General features: G+C 35.5%; 1 protein-coding gene across 1 annotated transcript in view; it reads left to right on the forward strand.

Moving 5' to 3' along the window:
• Nucleotides 1-27,329, forward strand: part of LOC150098332 (ras-specific guanine nucleotide-releasing factor RalGPS1-like) — a 321,760-nt gene that overhangs the window by 76,972 nt on the left and 217,459 nt on the right. The window contains exons 4-5 of the mRNA XM_090405650.1: nt 10,680-10,730; nt 22,283-22,366. Coding sequence (XP_090261776.1) covers nt 10,680-10,730; nt 22,283-22,366 — 135 coding nt within the window. The remainder of the gene's footprint in view (nt 1-10,679; nt 10,731-22,282; nt 22,367-27,329) is intronic.

Consider the following 27,329-nt stretch of genomic DNA (forward strand, 5'->3'; position numbering starts at 1 on the left):
TATAAACATAACCTATTATACACACATATATACATGCTCTATTTTCCCATTGACATTGAAAATTGACATCTATTTCTATCTGACATGGTAAATTTGCAAATGATTAAATAATTGAAATAGAAAATTGATAAAAAAAAAATTCATCCATGTAAGACGGGCATAAGATGAATTAAAATGCAATATTTAAATTTTAAATGATTATCTAATCGCAAAATCACGAAAATAATTAATTTTTAAATATATATTATATTATTAATTTCTTCTATAAAGAGCCACCGACTGCCTGAACGCCCTCAAATGCTTCTGATCACACTATAGTCCCCCCCCCCCCAGAAGGCTTCAGCACCCACTGGGGGGGGGCAGTACCTCCCACTTTGGGAACCTATGTACTAGACTCTTCAAATTGAATCATCTCAACCTTTCTTTGCATTCAACATCCCAGAGATCTGAAACTATTTTAGTCAATCACCTGTGGACCCTCTCCAACATCTCTACATCCTTTTGAAAGCTAGCTGATCAAATCTGTGCACAATTCTACATCCGTATGTCATCTAATCAGAACTTTATACAATAGAACCACAGTCTCCTTACTTCTACAAGTTGGTGTCCTCTGCATTACTACAAGAATTGTGTGTTGTTCTCACAATTTTGTCAATGTCCTCTAAATTTTAGATCCTTATCCGCATCTCCAATAATATATCCCCACCAGGAGTAAATTCTACATCCCATCTTTATTTTCCAAATTTTAAAACCTTACATTTGCAACATTGAACTGGCATCCCCCACTCTCATATCCATTCACTCAGTCTATTCGGGTCTTCTTGTAAGACCACAACATCTGCTCTACTTATCATAATTCATCCCAACTTTTCATCATCTGCAAACAACTGAATATCCCCATTCAGATCTTCCCTAATATCATTAACATGCAGGTTATACAACAGTGGCCCTAAAATAGACCTCTGAAGCACACCATTAGTGACTTTCCTCTTCTGGAATATTGCTGCCCCATACACAACTTGTTGATACCTATCAGACAGCCAGTCTCCAATCCAATGCACAAATCTAATATCCAATTCCATCCACCCTAGTTTGACCATTAACTTATCGTGCAGTAATCTACCAAAAGCCTCTGCAAAGTCTCAGTATACTATTGTGTATCTATCTCCCATGTCCAATGCTGCTGTCACCTTATTGTAAAAAGTAAGTAGATTACTAAAACATTACCTCCCTTTAGCAAATCTGTGCTGTCCATCGATGATAATACCATTGTTGTGCACTCAATTTTGGATACTGATTCTCACCAGCTGCTCCAACACTTTAACCACAATACCTGACACACAGATTGGCCTGTAATTGATGTCTGAGTTCTGCCTCCTCCTTTATTAAGTGGTACGATCTTGCTTACCATCCATTCCATTTGAACTTGAACCAGTGTACAACTCATATTAAACAAATATGTCAAGGCAGATGTCAACTCCCTGGCATATTCCTTTGAAACATGTGGTGATATGTCATCAAGTTCCACAGCCTTATTAACGTCAAGTTTGCTTAATTTGCCATATACCTCTTGCTCGTTCAGTCAGTCTCTCCTCCTCATCATCCACTGCTTTTAAACTCTCCATGATGTCACATTCATAAGGATAAAAGACCTTTGTGAAGTGGTCATTAAATATGTCAACTATATTCCTCTGCAGTAGTTGTCCTTATACCATTTTCTCCATCAGTGCCATCCTGCCATAATCTTTTTTTTTCTCCCTTAGCTAACTTCTGCCCATACTGAACTTTTGCTACCCTTACCAACCAGCATTCATTATATTTCTCATGGAATTGATGGAATTACTACTCCCCTTATGTTGCCTCCATAATGCCATTTTCCCCTGTATTTCATACTTAAACTCTTTGTTCATCTGTTTTACACCTACCTTATTTAACCTTCTGACTTTTGGAATACATTTAGACTGCTTCTACTAGATAGTTCTTGAATATTACCCGAGCAGCATTGTTTTCTCCTTTTCACCCAACTCCAATCTCTGTGCTACAGCTGCAACCTATCTCCTGAGTTTCTCATAATCACCAGCCTTACGGCATATACTCTTTTCTCACAGAAGTCCTCACGTGGTTAGCAACCATCCAGGTAATCATTTCATGGTCACTCTTACCAACTGTAGAGAGATTTGACACCTTATTTATAATAACATCGTCTGATGAGATGATCAAATCCAAGACCCTCAATCCTTGTGTGCCCTCTGTCACATACTGCCTAAGGTAGTATGTGACAAAGGGTCCCTCCAAAACTCAAGGAACTATTCTTAAAAGCTTCTGGTTGCTCTCTCTCGTCATCCCAGTCTATATACTGCTGTAATTAAAATCACCCATAACAATTGCCCTTTTCCCATTTGCTTTGCTAATTTGCTTATTTATTTCCTGTTCACTACCCTCCACATTACCAGGTCTATCTCAACATCCAATGAAGTATTATATTAGTGGGGTTGTGCTACAAGAAACTGAAAAGGAAAGGGGTCTTAGTATATTGGTGGATAGGAATTTAAAGTTTAAAGGTTGCATAGTAAAAGTTGCAAATACAATTCAGAGGATAATTGTGATGTTGAAGCGAACCTTGACATGTAAGGATAAGGAAGTCGTTTTGCCTCTTATAAGGCTTTGATAAGACCACAGCTGGATTATTGTGCACAGATTTGGTCTCCCTAGTGCCAAGGAGATAAAGAAGTGTGGAAAGGAAAAGATGTGGAAAGGATGCAAAGAAGAGTTGCAAAGATTTATCTGGATTATGAGGACAGATTGCGAGTATCGTGGATTGCAGATTCTGGTTAACAGAAGAAAGACGGCTGTATGGTAGAGGTCTATAAACTTTTGAACGGATGTTATAGGATATCAACGGATGAAATTTTTCATTATATGGAAGGTGGGGAGAGAACATGGGGGTGGGAGCATTCATGGAAGTTAATTTTGTTCACAGTCAAGAAAAGGGTAAGAGCTAGGTTTTTCTCCCTCAGAGCAGTGAGTGAGTAAGTGGATAGTTAGTGCATCTAGTGTGAATGAATTTAAGGGAAGGTATGATAGCTGGTTTGGGTGATTTATACTCCAGGGAGTCAATGACTCGATGAGTCATTGACTCCCTGGAGGTCTCAGATAATAATGCTGCCTCAAAACCATTACCAATATTTCCTCCTTGTATGGACATAACCCTTTTTCTATCTTCAATAGCACTCCACCTTCCTTTTTTTTACCCTTTCTATCTTCACAAAATACATCATACCCTTCCATCTCTGTTCCTGTCAGGATGTCATCCTTATCCACCTCATTTATAATAATATCCTCTGATGAGATGTGGTTTTTAAAAATGTAGTTTTTAAGCTTGGTTTAGTATTTTTTTTGCATTCATATTTAATATATGATAATTATCTTTGTGTTCTGGACATTTTTTTACAAAATGAATTATTTATTTTACATGTATTTTACAAGTGTAAATAAATCCATAGTCTTTACATGCCAAAAAATTTTGTAATTTGTTACCAATCTGATCAGAGATTAACTTTTATTTTTACTGTGTTTACCTACATTTTGTTCTTACTAAATCTCCAATTACATCTTTGTCTGCTGCACCTTTGTAAAGTTACTTTATTTGTTATATACCCTTTACCAATTTACCTTACTCATACAAATCTTATTATTTCTCTAACTGTAGGTCTCTATAAATGTATCTCCCTTTTTTTTATCCCTACCTAACACACTTTAAACTAAGACACTGGCTCAGGCTAGAGCCAATCCATTTGCTAAATTTCTGGTATTAATCCCGTCTCTAATCTTGGAAAAATCTATTTGTTAACACTGCACCATCCAAAATTATTAGACTAGAGAAGCTTCGTTGTCTGGGAGAAAATACTCAGAATGGCACAATATTCAATATTGATACAATTACTATTCCAAATTTCATCAAAAACTTGTCTTGATTTTACTGCAGTCGTGGCTATCCCCAAAATCTTGATTCACACAGGTTCTACTTTATGAGTGGTGCATTTAGAACATAGATCAGGCAAGTTATTAGGTTGACAAGAAAGGATTTATTCATAAAAAAAAAAAAACACGGTACAACTACCAATAATTACTTAACTAAACTAATTCAATCATGCAGGTGTAACCTGGGCATTCTTAATCTTTCTCAACATGGAGCAAAATCTATTACTAAACAAATTATGAATTCCTTCTAACTTTTTAACATTCTAAGGTAATCATTTACAAAATCTTAGTCTCAGGAACTATCTGACTATAACAAAACAACATATTCAATCACAACACTTCACAAGTCCTCATACACAAAACTACAACATTCTACTTGTGGATCAGATTCTAAAGTCCTATTATACTTCGAAAGTCCAATAACTTATTAGTTCCTATCTTCGTTACAATCTAACATTCCTGTATATACAAAAGATTGAAAGTTGTTACATTACCAGGGCATTAGGATCTCTCTGGCTTTCTCTTTTGATCATCTGTTGTATTCTTACGATTCGTTGTTTCTTTCTTCGGTTTACTGCTTTCAGAAAAGACTGGCTAGCGGATACGTTCAGGATTCACTTCCTTCGATGTGGGTGAAGCTGGACTTCCGGGATCGGTCCACGTGGTTCTGCATATCATCTCGGTCTACACTGATTTTACTGCTGTGCCGAGGCGTATGCTCGCTCTGGATCTCTGTCTGACCGCATAGCTGCCTATGGACATCGTCCTTCTCGATCGCACTCGGACTTCCTTCTCTGGAAACGACAGGAACAAGATGAGAAAACAGCCTTGAGTTGGCATTGCCAAGCTCTATATATTCACTGCTGTGATATTCTTCGTACTATGTCATTGTTTTTACCTGGCACCTAATTCTTCTGCACTCCGTGCCATTGCTCCTCTTTGCATGTCCACAGGAACTTCCCGCATGCCTTTTTAGACTTTGCATACGTGACTGCCTCCAGACATGTTCTTAATCCGCTTATCTCGTCTGTAACTTTGATCTAAACTTTTGTATACTAACATTGTTTTCACCTATTTTTAACCTCAGTTGTATTTACAAAGACACTTAACATTATAATACATAAGGAGAATTTTAAATCATGGACTTTATCGTTATTTTACAATCAATTTCGCCCTTACCAATATACAAATATTTCTCTGAGAATTTTGATGCTTGTTAAATCTGAATGAAATGTAGAACAATAAATTTCTTCTTCATTCAAGACTTAACACCATGTAGGGTCTTGGCCTCCCATTTTTGAGTTTCATAACTCACTACGAGGTGGGGTCGTTATCCTCATGCTCAACCATGTGTAATTGTCTGTGAAGAGTTGTGTTCTTAAGACTGGTTTGCTTTGCTGGAGGAAAAACCCTGCAGTCCATGCCCAAGACCGGCTAACTTGGCTATGTCTGAGAAAAATCCTTTGCTCTTCACATCAGCGACAAGAATCGAACGCAGGACACTCCTTTCCTGGGTATATGGTTGCGGAGCACGTAACCACTTGGCTAACCACACAGATTCTAGATCTTAACTAGGTGTCTGAAAGACTAGCACCATTCTAAAATTAAATGCCACTATAAATGAAAAATGTTTTTTGTATGAAAATAATGTGAAAATTATGATTAAAAAGAAATTCTTTCTTATGTCTTGTTCTAAAGGTGGAATACAGTGAACTCTATATTATCCAAACCTTAATTAACCAAGTACTTCATATAACTAAATTACAAATTTTGGAGCCAGCTAGTTCTATGTTTTGCCACCAGAGGTGCACTGTTCATGATATCATTGTTGTAATACATTTGTGTGTAGGCTGTTTAAAGGCAAATTGATAACTGCAATACTTCACTTTATTAGCATGATTTGGTTTTAATTTCTATGTAATTTTGTGTTTTGTACATGCTTTTGATGTTGAATGTAATACTATGGTTTTTTAATATGGTAAAAGTATTTGCCAGTATTTCATTTCAAACACATTACTTTTTATATGAATCATGGCGTCTTAAAAAGTCTTAGAAGAACAGTCACTGATGCAGACTTATTTGTGTCTGTTGAAAATATAATCATGCCTCTCTTATTATGCCAATTAGAAACAAAACTGCTTGAGTGCTGAAAAATTTTCAGTCAAATGTTTTGTTTTTTAAATTGCTTACTTTTTAGATTTTGATATGAATTTAAACTTATTAAGAAAAATTGATTTTTTTATTGGATTGTCTTCACACTACATCTCATGTTGTTCTTCTCATATAAACAGGATGGCAGTCATGTCACCATCCAAACTTCTAATTTATTTCCTACTTTAAACAGTTTTTGTATTAATTAAACAATGCATATCACACTTCATTGCATATCAATTAAACAATGCATATCACTCTTATTATGCCAATTAGAATGACTTATTATTTGACTGATAAGCAGGAGAAGTTTAATAAAACGCACCTGTGGTCATGATGTTAATTATCCTGTAGTCTTAAATGTGTTGCTGATAGCACAATAGTTATGATTTAAATGTTTACTTTTTTGCAAATAAATATTTGAATCATTTCCGTATATTGTGGATTTTGCATTCATGAAAATTTTAATTTTCTAATGCACAGTTAAATTCTTTGTTTAAAATCAGATTGGTTTTAATGATAACAGGAATTTCTCAGAATTTTGTCATTGTTTAAAAAAAACATCAAGATTGAAATTTTGTTCTGCTGCAGTATTCCACAATAAGATATAAATTGGTTCAATTTAGTGTATGGCATTTTTAACACAGTTATAATTTTAAGCTGTAATCGACACCTTAGATTTGCACATGGTCAAATCTCAGTAGTAATCACAGATTTTGATGAAAGGGGTGGGTGAACAATTTATTGGCTTGCTATTAAAACTGTTTTGTAGATGTGTCTCTGAGCCAGTGCTACAGAAAGCAAGTAACGTGTATTTCTTTACAATATAGCTCTAATTTTAAATACAAGTATACAAAATATATTGTATATATATAAAAATATATATAGAATATATTTTTATATTTCTATTCCTTTTATTGTATAATGGGGTGGTTAAGGGGTCAAAGCTTTGTAACCGGGACGAGACCACTACCAGCCTTTTTAAGGAATGTGGGAGAACCGACTAAGGCTTCTGGCTAATGACCAATCCTCACCTTCTCGTGGTGTACCCTGTTAGGCACACCTTGATACTCAATGAACAAGGATGGGCTGGCAATTTTGGATTTAACTGACCAAATTGTATTATTGGCTTAAACCACAATGTAAAATGATGGTACAGCATGACAGAATTTCATGCTGGCTGGGGCATCGCCAAGTTAAACTTGTTTACATTAGGGAATAAGGGAGAACAGTGAAAAGTCAGCTGCTAGAACAAATCTCAGAACATATCCCAAATCAACATCAACACAGTTAAAGATTGGTACCATTAACATAAGAAGCATCAATGGAAAAGAAATGGAATTAGCAAAACAATTGGATAAGTAGCAGATCAACATAATAGGTGTGACTGAAACAAAGAAGACCAAAATAGGTGTGATCTTTCTAAATAACAAATATAAAATGTTATTATATTTACGCTATTTGCCTGCTTCTGCTTAGGAGTGCCCCAGTTTGCTATTGGCTCTTTTCTCACGGATTCTTAGGGCATTGTAGATGTATATTTATCAGTAAATATATGTTGCATAGAGGACAAGAAATTTGCACATACCTTTTTCTGGGTGTTGTGGCTCTTCTTCTTTCGCGTTGTCCAAACTACTGTGTGAGTGAGTGTGTGTGTGTGGGGGGGATTTTGGCAAGTGGGAGAATAACATATATATACATATATATTATTATAAGGGATGGGCGGAGCATTTTTTATATATTTATGAGGTGGGAAAGGGTGGAAGGGGTTGAAAACAGCAACTGATTTTTGGAGGGGGGGGGGTTGATGGGGTGTGGTCCGTTTCGACTATTCGTGGTCGTCGTCTGAACACATGGAGGAAGTGGATGCTATGTCAGGTCAGGTAGATGCTTCTGCTTTTGAAGTGTTTGTGTTATCGCCTATTGGTCGGGGTTGTGACCTCAATTTTATGTTGTGTAGCTTCCAAGCCTCGGAGATTATGTAGGGCCTGTGTACGTTGATAGAGTTCACGTCACACTTTATGGGTATTGTTTCCCGAAATAATATTTCGGGTTTTAGATTTTTCCCAGAAATAATATCCATAAAATGTTATGTTCAGACAGGGAAAACAGGGAATAGCCATAATATTGAACTAAATATGAGGATAATATTCTTCAACGGGAAGGCAGTATCAAGTAGACTGATGTGGGCAAATATCAGAATGGGAAATTGGATAATGAGACATTGATGCGTATGATCCCACAGAAGGTTCTACGAATGAAGAAATGGAGGAATTTTTTGAGGCATTACAGAAGGGAGCTCGCACAGCGAAAAAGAAAAGTTAGTCCTTTTTTGAGATCTAAACAGCAGATTAGGAAATGATTACTGACATATACGTTTTGAGAAAATTTGGAGAAAAGTGCAGTGCTAATAATAATGGTAGATACTTACAGGATTGCTATACAGGACATTGATTAGTTATTACTTACACCATGTTCCAACATAAAAATTTGCACAAATTCACATGGAGAAAAGATGCAAGAAATAAACAAAAAGTCTCATTGACTATGTTATAGTTGATAGCAATGTTTTCTAACTGGTTTCTACAGAGGATTTGAAATGGGAATTGATCACTATTTAGTTTAGAGCATGATACATTTGAAATTCATATTGAAATGAAGAATGTGCAAGAAATTTTTAAACAAATCAAGGTCGAACAGCTTTCAGAACTGTAGACAAACATCGTTGAAGGAAATTGAAAGAGTTTGAAAACACTAACAAAACTTTGGAGATTCAATGGCAAATCCTATTAAAACATTGAGTTATTCCTTACTTTTAGAGTTACACGGTGATCAGCATTCATTTCAAAAATTTATGGAATTTACAACCATGTTAGATGATTTTTATACTATGTATTTGTTTCATAGTTTATATGTTTTCTTAACTTACATGAATTACCTGAATTAAATAAAAATATTTTTTTTGTTGGATGTCATTGTTTATATAATTTAAAAAAAAAAAATCGATTTCGGAACATAACCCTACTTTTCTATGTGATCTGAGACTCATAACGCGATTTATATAATGCAGCATTTCTGCGGAACTTAAACCTAACATCCGCGTTATATGAGGGTTACCTGTACATAGTGTTAAATGATCAGTATTTCATTATTCCACTAATCAGACTTCAATCACACCTCATCATTCCCTGAATGATGACAAGAGCAAGCGTGAATTTCAAGACCAGCATTCGCCCCTGGGCTACAGGTTCGAATCTCTCTCTCTCTCTCTGTGGACATGAATGTTTGTGAGAGTATGTGTTTATTGATAGTTGTATTTTGTCACTAGGCATTAGACCACTACCCTGTGTATTGGAGGCCTGTCTTGAAAACATTCTGTGTTTGATCTCTAGAGCAGTATTTCAGATTATGTAAAAAATAAATAGGAATATATAAAATTGATAAAGACAGACAAAATAAAAAAAATCCTTAGTTCATTAATGGTGCTAGCATACTGTGGACCTTTCATGGATGGCAGTCACATAAGAATAATTTCAGCCTTTCACTTATCCCATAAATGGCTGATGCCAGGCCCAGAAAGGAAAGAAGTTAGTGGTTGGAATAATCAAATTGCAAAGATATAGTTCAGAAGATTTTGGATACTGAAATGTGAAATACTCCCTATGAAAAATTTCAAACCAGTAAGGAAATTAATGAAATTACTGGTGCAGAAGGTGAGAATGTAATTAGAATACTTCAAAATGAACAAAAATTTTGAATTAATATGTATCCAATATGTTGTTCAGCTGAGAAACCTACAGAAGATTCATCTGTTGCATTTTTAAGCTAAAAGTTGAAGGCTATGGTATTGAAATAGTACTGTATAAATGTGATATTTAAAGCTAAACAAATAAAAAAAAAAAAGACAGTCGAAAAGCATGTAACACACTATCATTGGTTGTTTATAAATGTGAAAAAAGGTTATCTAAAATTGTTTTTACAAGGGGAAAAAAAGTTGTTCAAATCATATTCATTTTCCTAAATGTTATTTCAAAACAAGTTTTTCAACAATTTCCAGAATATTTTCAGTAAAATGGTGGGGGGGGGGGGGGGATTGAAACCCGCCTTGTTCCATTTCACTGATCTTATTTGAACAACAAAAGATGGCAGGTATTTTTAGCCATAAAGAAATAAGAGATTCAAAATAAATAACATTTTATTTTCAAAATGTTTAAAGTAAAATGTAAAAAATATTTGAACACAATTTCTGATGTAGGATATTCCAAGTAAAAGTTTACTTTAAGTCACAAGTCCTTTACAGCTGATCTGTTAAGGGCTCAAATAATAAGAGATTAATGGTAAAGTACTTAAATCTAACCTTTATTATGTAGAAAATTCTGCTATCCAGAGATACTATTTTCACACTATTCATTCAGATAATACAGAGTTCGCTGTGTTTAGATTTCTTTTTGTTGTTTTCAGTCATAATGAGTAAATATTACAAATTAATATTAAAACATCTGGTAGTAATTTTTTTTAATTTTTTTTTTTTTTTTTTTTTGCTACAGAGCCAGCTGACACTATTGGATTTGCCAATTTTCAAATCTATTAGGCCAGAAGTAAGTTGTTTCTTCTTTATGCATATGAGTAACATAAATTGATCATCTGAATATTCAATTTGTATGCATTTTTGGAAATTATGGAGACAACTACCGTGTTTGAATAAAAACTTTCGTTTACTATTACTAAAATTTTACAATTTGACGTTTAGACCTTTATGTCAAGGTCATCTTCTGGAGCGTACAAATATACACAAGAAACAAGCTATACTACAATCATACTGGTTCGTTAAAGACACTGACTAACCGCTACCACAATTGTTGGCCTGACCTCTGGTGAAAAAAAAAAAAAAAAAAAAATTATACATCAACGCTAGAGTCCTATTATTTGTGTTGTCTATTATATACATATATTAACATCATTCCAGCCAGTTTGAGTGGAATGGTTTCTAATACTAGCGGATTGGCTAAAGTCCTGACTTGTGCTGAATCTTTCATATTAGGTTGGCTGAATGTGTGCCATCCAGATCCTTGGAATTTTCATACCATCTTTATTGTTGATATTTGGGTGGTTTATCAGGATTTCGCAGGATTCTTTAAATTTTCTTTCGTACCATGTTTTTTGCGGTGTAAGGAGCAGGTGCTTTTCCAGTTGATTTGGTGTAAGGTGTTAAGTGCATGGTCTGAGAGGCCTGCTTCACCATAATGGTTATATTTAATGTGTCTAATGTGTTCTTTCTTGCGTATAGGGATTGTCCGTCCTGTTTCACCAATGCTTAGAGAACAGATTCAAACAGCCCACCGAAACCTAGCTACAACACAAAATCTAGTTTCTACATTACAATCAGAACTATCGAACTATGTTAACCCAGACATTCTACAAACACTTGAAAGAATTACTGACAATTTGGCCAAGCATACCCTGGAAAAGAACAAAGAAAAACTCAAGAAAAAATTCCACAGGTTGAAACAACGGCAAAATATGGCGGCCAATCAGAGGACTTCCTCCCCGAGAAGCAACAAAGAACAACAAACAAGGGAGACAAGGAGCGACCAACCACTGACAAGCAAGAACCATGTGATCAACTTATCAAGCCACACCCTGAACAACGGCGAACTCACGCTGCTGAATAAAGGACTGAACTACGCAATAGTGCCTAAAAAGGTAAACGAATTAGATTTTATCTACCACATTGAAAGAGGCATCAGATCCCTACCTAACAACATAGCAGACAAAATACGACTAGAAACCAGTAATGTCCTAAATACCAAGAAAATCATACAGAACAACCTGACTAAAACAGAATTAGCAGCAATTAAATCATTAAAAGCCAAACAAAACATAATAATAACGAAAGCTGATAAAGGCAGTGCCAATGTTGTCCTTGAACAGGTCAACATACATACTACAAATGAACCAACTAGTAGCCGATAACAACACATATAAAATTATAAATTATAACCCAACAAAGAGGATAAAGGACAAAACAGAAGTCCGTCACTTCTTGGCCACCAGACACAGTTAAAAAACTCAAACCCCACTACGCCCGCCCCCCAGAATATATGGGTTTCCGAAAATACACAAACAAAATGTGCCCCTTCGACCAATAGTGGAAGGAATAGACAGTCCCAATTACCACCTAGCCAAGAAATTAGTGGCAACACTCAAGGAGTTGGTAGGTCATTCTCCCTCCTACATAAAAAACACACAACACTTTATAAACATAATCAAAAACATAACACTCGACAAAGACGACTTATTAGTCAGTTTTGACGTTTCTGCCCTTTTCACTAATGTCCCCATCAATGACACAATTCTCCTACTACAGAACAAATTTCTGCCCGACATTATGGCCCTCTTTTCCCACGTACTAAAGTCCGGTTACTTCGTGTGGCAAAACAAATTCTACCTACAAAAGGAAGGTACAGCCATGGGCTCACCATTATCCCCCCCAATCGCGAACTTCTACATGGAAACCTTTGAGCAAAGGGCTCTTGATTCCGCCACGCTTCGACCGACAATCTGGCTCAGATACGTTGACGACGTGTTCGCGATCTGGCCGCACGGGCGACAAACGCTAAACACATTCCTCAGCCACCTAAACAAACAACACGAACGCATACAATTTACCATCGAAATCGAAAACCAAAATTCACTCCCGTTCCTAGACACACTAGTTACACGTCTTCCTTCAGGCAGTCTATCCTTCACGGTCTACCGAAAACTGACACACACGGGCCAATACATACATGCGAATTCATACCACCACCCAGCACAAATATATGGAGTCATAAACACCCTTAAAAACAGAGCCATAACTATTTGCTCTAACCAGCAAGCCCTGAAACAAGAATTAAAAATCATTAGTGACACATTCATAAACAATGGCTATAACAAAAATACTGTCAATAAAATACTCTATAAAACCACAACAAAAACGAATCTAGATTACAGTAAAACCATAGCTATCCCATACATTAAAGGGTTATCAGAAAAAATCAACAGAATCCTACAACATTATAACCTCAATGCCACCTTTAAACCACCCACTAAACTTAAAACCATATTCAGTTCCTCTAAGGATCCTCTCCTCCCATTAGCACATCCTGGAGTCTATTGCATCCGCTGCACCTGTAACTTACCGTACATTGGTGAAACAGGACGGACAATCCCTATACGCAAGAAAGAACACATTAGACACATTAAATATAACCATTATGGTGAAGCAGGCCTCTCAGACCATGCACTTAACACCTTACACCAAATCAACTGGAAAAGCACCTGCTCCTTACACTGCACAAAAACATGGTACGAAAGAAAATTTAAAGAATCCTGCGAAATCCTGATAAACCACCCAAATATCAACAATAAAGATGGTATGAAAATTCCAAGGATCTGGATGGCACACATTCAGCCAACCTAATATGAAAGATTCAGCACAAGTCAGGACTTTAGCCAATCCGCTAGTATTAGAAACCATTCCACTCAAACTGGCTGGAATGATGTTAATATATGTATATAATAGACAACACAAATAATAGGACTCTAGCGTTGATGTATAATTTTTTTTTTTTTTTTTCACCAGAGGTCAGGCCAACAATTGTGGTAGCGGTTAGTCAGTGTCTTTAACGAACCAGTATGATTGTAGTATAGCTTGTTTCTTGTGTATATTTGTACGCTCCAGAAGATGACCTTGACATAAAGGTCGAAACGTCAAATTGTAAAATTTTAGTAATAGTAAACTAAAGTTTTTATTCAAACACGGTAGTTGTCTCCATAATTTCCAAAAATGCATTTGGATCACCATGCAAGCCTAAAAGAAAGGATTCAATTTGTATATTTTAATCTCACTAAAAACATTTCATATGTTAAAAAAGCTGGGTATACAAGGAAAATAGAAGTTGGTTGCAATTTAGAAGTAGCTACTTTTTGCTCTATTTATTTTTATGAGTGATGTTGTTATGATGCTGCTTAAATTTCAGAGGGATATTTACATTCTCAACAATAATAATGGTAAAGTAGCTGCTTATAAATTGCAGAAACTTTTGTTGCTTTATCAGTACTTGATTCTCTCTTTAAATGTGAGCAAAAAAAATATAGATGAGTTTGGTAAAACGGCTAATGAATAACTAGTCCAAATTGATTGAACAGTACAACGTATAGAGATATCTGCACCATTTTATTTTGTCTCCTCTCTTGCATTCACTGTTTATTTGAATTTCATTTTGCTAAAAGGTGACCTTAGTGTGTGAAGTCAGTACTCTGAATTGGGTGGAGTGAACTTAGTTGGAAGATATCCATGGAGATGTCCATATGGTGCATCCTTCCTCTTTTCTACCTACCTAGTCTCATCATGTTCTGTGACACAAGGCTGAGATCCATCATCTCCATTTAACTCTATATTTTGCAACTAATTCTGCACCTTTCATTTAATATATTATACAAACACTTCGTTTGAAAATTATTTAATTTACTGAGCCTCCATAGCTCACTCAATATAAGTGAAGCTGTTTGGTCGGAAAGACCTCGGTTTAAATCCCTTTCATGAAGTGAGGAACCTTTATCCTCGTCTCTTTCGACAAAAGGTGAGTTATAGTCTCATATGAATTAGGGTTTTTTTTTTTCACACTTGGAAACTCAGATTTTTTTGTCCCTCCCTAGATCAAGCAAACTGGCTCTGTGAACATGCACATGGATTACAGTCAGGAATACTTAAAACCGGTCCCTCCAGCCATAGGCCTGATTTATCAGCTATGCCGGTCCCGAGCCTGGATAAAGATATGGGGGGAGGGGGGAATGAGATGGTGCTGTACCTCCCCATAAAAGGGGCTCATGGCTGTTGCATCATCGTATGCAAAATAATAAATTAAAATAATTTAATTTACTTCCTGTTTGTCAATGTCCATGTCTCTGATCCATATAATATGGTTCTGACATTATTATTGAAGATCTTTGTTTTGGTTTTATTTATAATAAATTCAATATATTGAATATATTATTCAGTATTCTGAAAGCAGTATTTGCTTTTGTTAGTCTTTGTGTTATATCTTGTAAATTTCAAATTCACTATCAACATCAGCTCCCAAGTATGTTAAATTCTTCTACTGCATGTTGGTGAGTTTTAATTTCTTTCTTTCTGGCATATTTGTTCTGATTTCAATCAATGATGACCATACTACCTGCTATTGTATGGTTATCATTGTTTCTTTCCATTGTCTGGGTATGCTTTTAACTTCCAGTGCATTATTCAAGATCACTTGCAATTTATCATCAACAGTTTCTTTACTAAAATAAAGAGCCAAAAGGCTTCAGTTCGGCAATGCAAAATTTATAAAAATCAAGAGTGGATATTAGATCCAGAATTATTTCAAAGCCAAATGAAGAACTATGAAAGTTTTGTACAAATAAGTTGACCAGAGAGCTTACTGGAATACCCATCAGCATTTACGATTCGCCCTAGCATGGACCACTTTAGAAAACACGCATGCTGCCCAGGCATCCGTACATTCACTTTCTAATTTGGTCCATTTTTTTACAGGTTATTGCACTGGCCTAATAGCTGTTTCAAACTGGTTGGTTCTCCTCAGAGACCAGACAGAAACCTTAAGAAAGCCAAAGCTCTCTTTCAATACCAAGTAACTTAAAACATCGGAGAGGTGTATTTTTGTAAGCAAACTCTTGGTCGCTGTGTAAAAGTATTTACTAAAATAGAGCCAAAAGGCTTCAGTTCGGCAATGCATAATTTATAAAAATCAAGTGGATATTATATCCAGCATTATTTCAAAGCCGAATGTAGAAACTATGAAAGGTTCGTACAAATAAGTTGACCAGAGAGTTTATGGGAAAATGTCGGCATATTCCCGCCTGTTCAAATCATACCTTAAATCTTGCAGACTTGCATCCCCCATATACAACTTTACGATATCTGTCAGTCAGCTATCCTCTTATCCATGCTGGATATTCTATAATCCAGACCCATATTCTCCAATTTATGCAACAATATATCATGCTGTATTCTGTCAAAAGCCTTAGCAAAATCCAAAAGTATCATGGCATATTGATTCCCCTTTTCTAGTTCAATGGTAACTTTATAGAATGTGAGGAAGTTGCTAAAACATGACCTTCCATGGGTTGTAATGAGCAACCCATGTTGCTCATTACAAAGTAGAGATTCACTGTCAACCTATTTCTGAATGCAAGCCCTAACTAATTTTTCCACAATCTTCATCACCACTCCTGAGATACTAATTGGTCAATAGTTGGATATATCAGTCTTTGCACCACCCTTGTGCAATGGAATTACCATACATTCTTTCTACTGCTGCAGAATCTTCCCTATTCTGAGACTCATATTAAACAGCCTGGTCAAAGGAATAGCCAGTTCAGCTGAACACTCTTTTAGCACCTATGCCGATATCTCATTAGTCCCTATTGCTGAATTCTTATTCAGTTTGTGTAACAGCTCTAATACCGCCCCCTCATATACCTGAGTTTCTTCATCCAGTGAAGAGGTAGCATTGAGCTCAATGTACACCAGGTTGATAGCTTTTAACCAAATGGGCACTCATTAGTTGAACAACCTCTTCTGCATCTGTTTCCCTCATGCCATCTTCATTTAGAAGAGTTATTCTTTCATATTGATTCTATCTTTTACTTGCAGCATGTCGATAGAATTCTTGTGGATTGGCTTTAGTACTCAGTGCCAGTTTTTTTCATACTCAGACTTTGCTTTCTGTATAAACAGTTGTGAAAATTATAAGCCTGCTGCTTATAATTTTCATAATGGACATCATCCTTATGCACACGGTTCCTTCCACATCGTCCTTTTCTTACAAATCTCTTGCTTAATAGAAGCTGCACCATCCCTTTAGGATTCCAATCACCCTTACTTTCCTGAATTGCCTACTCTATTCAATATTTTTGCTTGAGAGACTAGATTCTACATGTACTCATTCTCACATTCACTCGCCTTATAGGCGACTTCACATGCACTCAACTGCTTATACCCAAATTGCTTAAGTTTTGCTGAGTTTGTGTTTCAGCATGCTTGGTGAACAAAGCTCTCTCTCTTTAGACACCTAACACCAAAACCATTTAGATGTAGTCCATCGGCATTATATAAATCCTTCTTTCCATCAAACAGACCACATATTCATAAATCTTACATCATTCTTTTTGCACAACCTTCTTACCTCTCAGATCACCAGTGCCAACCAAGACAATTCTTTTGCCTTATCTTTGCATCCAGATGGCATGACAAATATCATTAATTTTTGTTACATTCCCATTAAGTACCCCTGTGATCATTGAGTCTTCATGCATAATTTTCTCCTTAAATTGTTTTCTTCGTTTGTTTGCATAGTCTGAATTCTTACTACTGACCATGTTCTTCTTCTTTTCAGCCCTGCTAATCTCTTAACGATTGTAACTTTTCAATTTTGCCCTTTTCCTGTGAAGGATAACATTCAAGCCCACTGATTCTTTGTGTTCATTTTGTTCTCCTATATTTCCACTGCCAAACGTTCGACACTAATTCTGACATTTTCTATCCTACCATTGTCCACTCTACTAACATTTACTTCATTCTCATCACCTAACTGGAACTTGCTTTTGAATCATTTAATATACACTCACTCTCCAGTTTCAATTTCCTTCCATATATTCTTTAATTTTTATGACAAAAACATCTCTCACACACTGCACTACACAAAATCACTCCAATTCAATGTGATCTTAAGTGCAGTCTTTCCCATAAAACAGCTAATCAAAAAGCATTCAGCCTAAATACTCATATCCTATTCATAGATTATGAAAAACTTTGTTCTAGTAAAAAAAGAAACAAACTGTTTGAAACATTAGTTAAAACTGAATTATCTCCAAGTTAATAAAGCAGTTGGCGACATATACAAAAAAAAAAAAAAAAATGCTATAATAATAAAAACCAATGATGCATCTAAAGAATGGAAAATACAAGAGTATGGCTGGGATGTAGCTTGTCTCCTGTCCTTATATCAGTGGCATCATGTGCCCATTTCAGTTTGGGTGTGCTGTCATGGTTTATGCAACCAGCACTACAAAATTCAGGCCAGTTTGACCATATGATTGCATTTTTATCGATGTATGAAAGTTTTAAGAGTTTATTGCACATCAGTGCTCATCTTAATTGTCTAGTGCAATTAATTGTAGGATAACTTTGAATACTTTAATTTATCAGTTAATTGTAACCAAATTCTGTGCAGAGTGGGGGACGATGTATTTGTTTTAAGATATATTAGAAAACAATAATGAAGAAGAATGCTATATTTGGTTGGTATATTTGAATTACTCAAAGGTGTAAAATTTGGAAGAGGGGGACTAGGCTTACTTCTTTTGACTACTATACTGTTTCTCATTGTAAATTATGGGCAAAAAGTTATAAATTTATCGAAAATTATATATTAAAAGCTTGTTTATATTATATATAAAAACTTGCCTACCATGTCAGTTTGCACTTTATGTATGCAAAACAGATAAAACTCAGAAAACAAAAACGGCAATAACCAATCATAACCTCTAGGTACTACTGTCTCACCTTCTGAACGGGTTTTAAAACTACTGCAATGCTAACAGTTTGACCGACTGCGCTATCTGTACATTTTAGCAGAGGGCTAAAATTGTATGTATTTTGAACACGCAAACATCCGGGATATTAACGCAAATGTGATGCAATGTTAACATGTTGAAAAGTGTCCTCTTCATGAAGCATTAGTATATTGTATTTACTTATAGGAATCACAAGAAACCAGGAAACAATTAGGGAAGTCTTTAACAGAAATAAATGCAAAATTATAAATCGGAGATATTGCTATTCGGTGGATGAGCACTGCACACCTAGCACACCCTGAATATTCGCTCCTGATATACACACACACAATCATATACACCGTATTAATGAGATATTAAAAGAATTGAAATGTGTAAATAGTACAGGAATTCAATTTGAGCCAATTATTGAATAAATATATTATTATACATTAATTATATATAATATATATAATAATGTATAATAAAATATATTATTATATTAAACAGAATGGACGAGGAAAGATTAGCAAAACAAGTGTTCTCTGCCAGGTTGGTAGGAAAAAACTCAGAGGAAGACCAAGATATAGGTGAATTTATATGGGAAAAAAGTGCCTTAGAACATAGAAATATCAGATCTGATAATGTTGGAGTCTTGACAGGTAACAGACTGATTTGGAGGAAAATTGTAGATAGGAAGTTAGTAATGATGTAAATTTTTCATGTAGTACTATCATATCCTGTACACCCCTTGAGGGTACATGGCAGGAATTTGATGATGATATATTATTATATGATGATTAAATCATAATTGGTAATACAGAAGATGAACTACAGTTTGTTGTGTACTACCTTGACAAGATTACTACCAAATATGAAATAAAAATATCTGCTCAAAAGACAAAATGTGTGCCACTTTAGGAAGGGGACCAATAGGAAGCAAAATTGTCCTGGAATAATAAACCAATTGAACAAGTAAATAATTGTAATTATCTTGGTTATAACTTAAAGCTACACATATGCTACATAGATGAAATGTGCTCAGTCCAAAGTGCATAACCTCGTACTTGGCAACATTCAATTGACTCTAATTATGGTTTGTCCATAAAACTATTCTCTTTGAATCAGTGTGCAGAGGTTGTATATCAGTTATATCTCTTAGCACTTTAGAAGAGTTTTCTGTTCTAAAATACTCGGATTTTCAATCCCACAACTTAGAAAAAATTGTAGTCTAGAGAGACACTTGTGATATTATGATTAGGAATTATAGACACAACACAAGAATATTTTAATATTTGCCAAATATTTCAGTCTGAAACTAACAGACTTAGCAATGTAACATCACGTGGCTCGTTCTACTTTTGAATGATCAATTGTTGGTATTCCACCTTGTTAAAAACTGTTCCTACGTAGCCACTGAAGATAGTCTATTAATTTTGGGCTGAAATATTTGGCAAATATTAAAACATTCTTGTGTTAACATGTCTATGATTGGTATGTGTTAACATGGCAAATCATTGGTAGCTGTGAACTTGACTATCCTTGACTAATGGCAATGTGTAGCTGCCTACCGATTCCCTAGAATTAGTGTTAAAAAAGTTCTACCATCCCCAGAGAGAGTAGATGGAACTCTTAAAAGTGAAATAGTTAAACTCCTGACAGGAGCAATTTGGTATTCACCTTTAGAGGGGAAAATAATAGCACCACCCAAGAGAAAATAATTGCATTGAATGAAATGGAAGAAGAGAGGATAAGTAGGTAACCATAAGGGTCTCTGGGATTTGCTATACCAGACCAGCATTTGCCACTTGCATAGAATTTAGTAAAATTCTTCCTATCCTGTTGTTCTGTACAAATATTGCTGGTTTAGAGTGATTTAAACATGATTTCTTTATGCATGATTTAATTTTTATTGCTTTCTTTATGTTTCAGGTGTGTTGTTCCACTGAACTGTTTCAGTTAGACTCTTAGATGCAAGTGCAGTATGTGTTGATGATAGTGTGGAATGCATTAAAAAAATTGCATTTCTGAAAACTTCTGCGAATAAAGCTTTCAGAAATGCAGTAGTAATTCTGGATAAATTTGATATCTGTTTTATTACCTTGATGGACTTGTGATTTCAATCAGGATTTCTCCATGACTGCAGGTCGTAAAGAGTCCAGCTATTCCTGTCTTGGGCCTTTCTTCTCCATTTCCTTTCAACTTTCTTAATCATTAGGTTTTCCCACCTTAAGGCTGGTCTTCCAGATTTCCTTTTGGTATCTCTCAGATAGCAATTTGTTACTGTGACTGTCCATCTGTTGTCTCTCATTCTGGTGAGATGTCCTGCCCATCTACTTTTGCTGTTGTAGATTGCTTTTATTACGTCTTTGAGTCCAAACTTCTTCCCGATTTCTGTGTGTGTCTTATGTGGTCTATTTTATTTATATTGCATGTTGAGTTGTTATTAAGCTTTGTTCTTCTTTTAAAGTTGTGTTCCATGTTTCACTGCCGTAAGTTAATGCTGGTAGGATGTGACTATTGAAAAGGTGGGCTCTTATTTCTATATCTGTGGTTTGTTGGTGATTGTTGATTTTATTTTGTTGAAGGCTATCCAAGCAGCTCTTTTTCTCCTTGCTGTTTCATTTGATATGTCGTTATTCATTTTTGTGGACTGTCCAAGGTAGATGTAATCTTCAACTTTTTCGATGATATGGGATTCTAGAGTGATTGTGTAGTCTTTACAGTATTCGTTTTTCATCCATCTTTTTTGTCTGGATGTATTTCCAATCCAATTTTTTGGAGTTTCAGCTTATGTCATTCAGTATTGATTCTAATAGTTCAGGGGAGTGAGATATTAATACCACATCTTCGGCGAATAATATGCTATTTAACATTTCACCATCAATGTTTATTCCACCTTTCTTGTCAGTTTTTCGAATGATGCTGTCCAGAGTAGATGTGAAGAGATTAGGTGATAAGGCATTGCCCTGACATACTCCTCTACTTAAGTTCATTTTAATTGGTGATTGAAAAGAGTAATATTTGTTGTGAATTCTTTGTAGATATCTTTTATGAGCTGGATATATGCTATTTCTACTCCTTGTTCTATTAAAGCTTGGAATACTGCATTATGTTCAACCGTGTCAAATGCTGTTTTAAAATCTATAAAAAGAAGACAAAGTGGAATCTGGTATTCTCTGCATCTCTCTGTTAGTTGAGTAATAGTTTGAATGTGGTCTATTGTTGAAAAGAAGCCTTTTTTGAAACCAGCCTGTGCTTTGCAGCTATTTTCGTTGATGGAGGTATTCTGTTTAGGATGACACTGGCGAATATTTTATGTGTGTGTGTGTGTGTGATAATAAACAGATGGGTTTGTAATTACTTATGTCTTCCTTATTATTTTTTTTATGCAGAGTTATGGTCTTTGTTTTTCATTTAGTAGGTGCTTTCCTTAATCTGTGCTTTATATGAGTGGTATATTGACCTTTTTTTTGTTTACTTACATGAAGGTGGTATATATATTTATAAATAAATTCTAGACTGGTTTATGATTTTTCTTTCATAATAGGAACTTACGAGTTGTGCATGGAATAGAAGGGAGAAAATGAACTTAGCTCCAAATGTTGTTACATTTACTCGTAGATTCAATCAAGTAAGTCACTTTTAATTATTATTATTATTTTTATATGTTCATACTCAGCAATTCATTTTGGCCAGCTTTCTGTATGAAGTCAAGTCTTAAGCAAATTGTTACATTATTAATTCTACTTTAATTGAAGTGCATAATGAACCAACAATGCACATAATCTGCTCCATCTAGATGGAGCAGATTATGTAGTAGATTATGTAGTAGATGGAGCCTCTAAACGTATCATGCTAAAATCATGAGCAACTAATTGAACTTTATTTTTATTTAATAAAATTATTTGACTGTTTTGCTCAGGCCTTAACACATTGATATCTAATAAATAATTCTTAGGGATTTCCAAACATGGAACTTCTTCAAGCCACTTCAGGTCTGCTAAGGAAAGCAGTGGTCGCCGTCTGACACTGGGCAGTGAATATATCTCTCACTTAAAGACAGTCGCAAACATACAAGTCTAACTTTTCGATACATATAAATTAAAGATACCAAGATATTATATACTTGGTTTAATCCTTTATCCAAGTGTTAGCAAACAAGTTTGCACCTGAACTATTTTCAGGACTGGGGCAACTCTTATAAAGAAGCTAATGACTTCACATGATTTGCCCTAGTATCCCATAATGCAAAACAGATCTTTTGCGGACATGTATGATGCTATGCATTATGGGAAGGGCCACTATCCAGACTGGTTGTTTCAACCTTTATTGAGGTTTCATCAGTGAGAGACAGACATGGAGTTGATATTAAAGTTGAAGTAATGCAGAAGTCATATTTTCATATATGAGTAGCAAAAAGGTGTGACACCTTATTATTAAAATACTCTGGATCAGAGAAAGTTGTTGAAAGTTTTTCTACTTACTTATACTATAAATTGAAGATACCAAAAAATTATATACTGGATTTAATCCTTTATCCAAGTGTAAGCAAACAAGTTTGTGCCTGAACTCAGGACCAAGGATTAAACCAAGTATATAATTTCTTGGTATCTTTAATTTATAGTACAGCCAAGTGGAAAAACTTCCAACAATTTTAAATATAGAATTTTGTAAATATGAACTAGAATTTGGTAGCTGAGTGTTAGAGCAGTTTGCCTAAATTACCTCAACTTAGTTATCAGACATAGGATTGTTGTACTGGTTTTGTTCTTTGGAAAGTGCTGGTTGTCTTTCACAGATTTTGTTTTAGATGGTTGGTTCCTTTTGGGTATATATTTGAGGATTTTATTAGAAAAAAAGGAAATGAATTCTTTTTTAGATGAAGAGGATTTTTTTTTTTTCTTGTCACTATTAGCTGGAAGGAAGAGGAAGGGATTTTGATGTAGAAGAGTATAGGCACCTAGTTAAAATAGATTAGATTTTTCTTTCTGTGCATCATCATGCAGTAAATAGCTTGTCTATATATGTACTCTCAAGTAAATAATACATCTACAGACATTTGTTTGAGAGTACATAGGGTTAAAAAAAAAAAAGTGCGGGAAAATTGAACTTTTGTAGGTGTACCAATATTTTTTCACTTTAAATTTTATGTACAGAAGAGAGAAGAAAAAGCTTCTTCATGAGAGCCATGACAGGTTTAGTGATGAGTATTAGCTGATAGCCTGGAAGAGATGGGGTGCATAATATTTTTTTTCTTCTCATCTACAAAAGGTGTAAACCTATAATACGTCAGTGCCGTGGGTAAACTAAGGAATATTTTTGTTATTTTATTTAATTTTTGTATTGTATTAATTTATTTTTACATAGTCTGGAATGTTGAGGATGGATAGAGGACTTCTCAAAACAGTAATAGAAGGTCAAGTCCCTGGAAAAAGAGGTGGGGATAGACTTTCAAGGAGATGAATTGTGTCTGGAATTTTATTTATTATTTAGTTTATGATGTACAGATCTCAGGATATTATATAAAACAGCCTAAAAGCAATTGTAAAAATCATATTAAAAGGGGTACAATAGGTTGAAATGATTAAACATTGAAATTAAGAATCAGGAGTCAGGGCTTAATTCTTATTAATTCTTAAATCCTGGATCCACTCCAGGGATTCTGGGGTCAGTTTAAAAAGACCTCTTTAGTACCTGAGAAGGAGTAGATAGGGCACTCAAGCACAATGTGATTGATAGTCTGGATCCCTCTTCTGCATTCACAGTTTGGAGTATTGGACCAGCTCCATTTATGCAAGAGATGCTTACATCTCCCATGTCCTGTTCTGATCTGATTTAAAGTGGTCCAAACATGTCTAGGGAGATTGAAGCCCTTCAGACGAGATGTCGGATTTGAAATGGGAATTTGAAGATTGGAGGTACGTTGAAACCAATACTCTCCCCCGTGACTTGCATAGGTCAAAGTTCTGGTTGTTCATTTGTATTTCACTCCTCTAGGCAGGGCACCTGAATTTCAGTCTTTGTGAAATATGGAAGGAAATGTCTTGGTGGATAGGCAAGGAACTGTTTCCAATTATTTTTGTCTATAATTTGCTTAAGGCTTGGGTCCTGTGGAGCGAGGGAGGGGCTATATTACCGAGAGTTGGGAGCCAGTACTCAGGAGTAGATCATAAAGCTCCAGAGATTATCCTCATAGTTTGATTCAGCTGGACATTGACTAAAGAAGCACATGTGCGCTGTTCAGCCACACAGGAGCACAGTACTCTGCTGTAGAATAGACCAAAGACAGTGCGGTAGCACGCAGTGTGTTGGCATCAGCATCCCAAGAAGTATCAACAAGTATATGCATTATATTATTACGAGTTTTTAATTTTCCAGCTATATTTTCTAGATATTTAAATGCCAAACTTCTGTCTAGGGTAACTCCTAGGTATTTTGGATGTTTGTTAAATTTCACCTGTTTATTTCTGAAGTAAACTTTTGGGATATAGTTGGCCTGGATATTACTTAAATGAAAGGATGCTACTTCAGTTTTGTTCAGGTTAGGTTGTAATCGGCATCATCTAAAGTATTTATCAAGTACATCCAGATCTTCAGTTAAGGTGTTCTCTGCTTTTTGGAATGTTGAACGTTGAGTTGCAATGGCAATATCGTCAGCATACATGAATCTCCATGATGCTGTCTCTGGGATATCACTAATACATAAGTTAAAGAGCAATGGGGGCAAGAATTGACCCCTGAGGGAGGCCATTTAATTAAAAAATTTACTTTTGGATTCATTCAGAGATACTTGTGTCCATCTGTTTGCTAGTATTTGATTAATTAGGTTGACTAGTTTTGGTGATGGGACAGTTCTTAGGAATTTTAAGATAAGACCCTCTCTCCACACTGTGTCATAGGCAGCAGAGAGGTCCACGAATACCGCTATTGTTTTCAATTGTTTTTCATAACTGTCCTCTCTAAAGGTTGTCAAGGCCAGTACTTGATCGCAACAACCTCTGTTAGGTTTGAAGCCAGCCTGTTCCTGTGGAGTTCTGTTATGTATACTTGAAGAAATTCTGTTGTATAGCATTCTTTCGAGAAGTTTCAGGCAGATGCTTAACAAGGCGATAGGACGGTAGATGGAAGCAATTGTAGGGTCTTTGCCAGGTTTTAAGACAGCAATGATTTTAGATCTTTCAAAAATTGATGGAAGTATGTCAGAGTCCAGGATATTATTGTACATAGCAGTAAGCCATTTAATAGTTTTTGGTCCACAGTTCTTAATGAATTCAGGGTAGATGTTATCGAGTCCAGCCGCCTTCCCAGTCCTCAGTGAGTTAACTGCCTAGGTAAGTTCCTGGGAAGAGAAAGCCTGAGATAGTGATGATGGTGGAAGATCTGTTTTAAGATTTTTTAGTTTTTGTTTCACCTCTCTCGTAGCTACTCTATCTTGAGGATATTTAGTCATTGAGATTATATGCTTTGCAATGTGTTTTGGATCTAATGCGGGCAGTTTACCAGATGTCCTTGTATTAGGGTCAAGCTTCCTAATCAGGGACCAAGCTTTTTGACTGGAATGAGTAAAATTAAAATTGTTCATTGTTTTAATTCATTTGTCTTTTCTAGCATTGTCAAGAGACTTCAGTAGCTCAGTGGCTACTGTAGGCTTATTATTAGTAGAGAATTCATTAGTAGTGTCAGTAGTGTCTTATTAGTATTAGTAATTTTTATTACTAATTAGTATTAGTAGTGTCTGGAATGACTGATCTTCATGGAGTTCACATCTCCAGAAAGGCATATGACAGGACCACCTGGCAAGGACTGGTGGTAACATTAACCAAGGAAAGGAGTGACCATATAGCATCTGATGATGTCCAATGAGCTGATGGATGGATGGATGGAAACCATGCTCTAGATACCACCTTTTTAAAACCATTTCAGGTCTCCAATAAGTGGGTGGTAGTCTCACAATGAGCAGTGAAAGTCATATCCCACCAAAAAACGATCACAAACATCCATGCCTAACATGGGAATTTTAACCTACAACCTGTTGGTTGAAGAGCAGATACGTTAACCACTTGACCAACTAGGCCAACAAGAGCCAACCAACCAGAAGGTGGATTCTAAGATCAGAGTATAATCATCATTCTGTATAATTCTTTTGGAGTATTTTGATCCTACAGGGAACCTGTAATATTGAATTAATGAATATGAAATATTAATCCAAAAGCAAGCCTTCCATCAGTTATTGTCTGTCACTGGATATTAGTGAATACATAATATGTCGGCCATTGATGACCATGCTGTTGCTTCTGTAAATACCTCATTCATCATCATCATCATCAAATTCCTGCCATGTACCCTCAAGGGGTGTACAGGATATGACAGTACTACATGAAAAAATTACATCATTACTAACTTCCTATCTACAATTTTCCTCCAAATCAGTCTGTTACTTGTCAAGACTCCAACATTATCAGATCTTATATTTCTATCATCTAAGGCACTTTGTACCGTATCAATCCACCTATATCTTGGTCTTCCTCTGGGTCGTTTTCCTGCCAACCTGGCAGAGAACACTTGTTTTGCTAATCTTTCCTCTCCCATTCTAT

This window comes from Typopeltis vanoorti, chromosome 15, assembly GCF_054136105.1.
Source record: "Typopeltis vanoorti isolate ZY-2024b chromosome 15, IOZ_Tvanoo_1.0, whole genome shotgun sequence".
Lineage (NCBI taxonomy): Eukaryota > Metazoa > Arthropoda > Arachnida > Uropygi > Thelyphonidae > Typopeltis > Typopeltis vanoorti.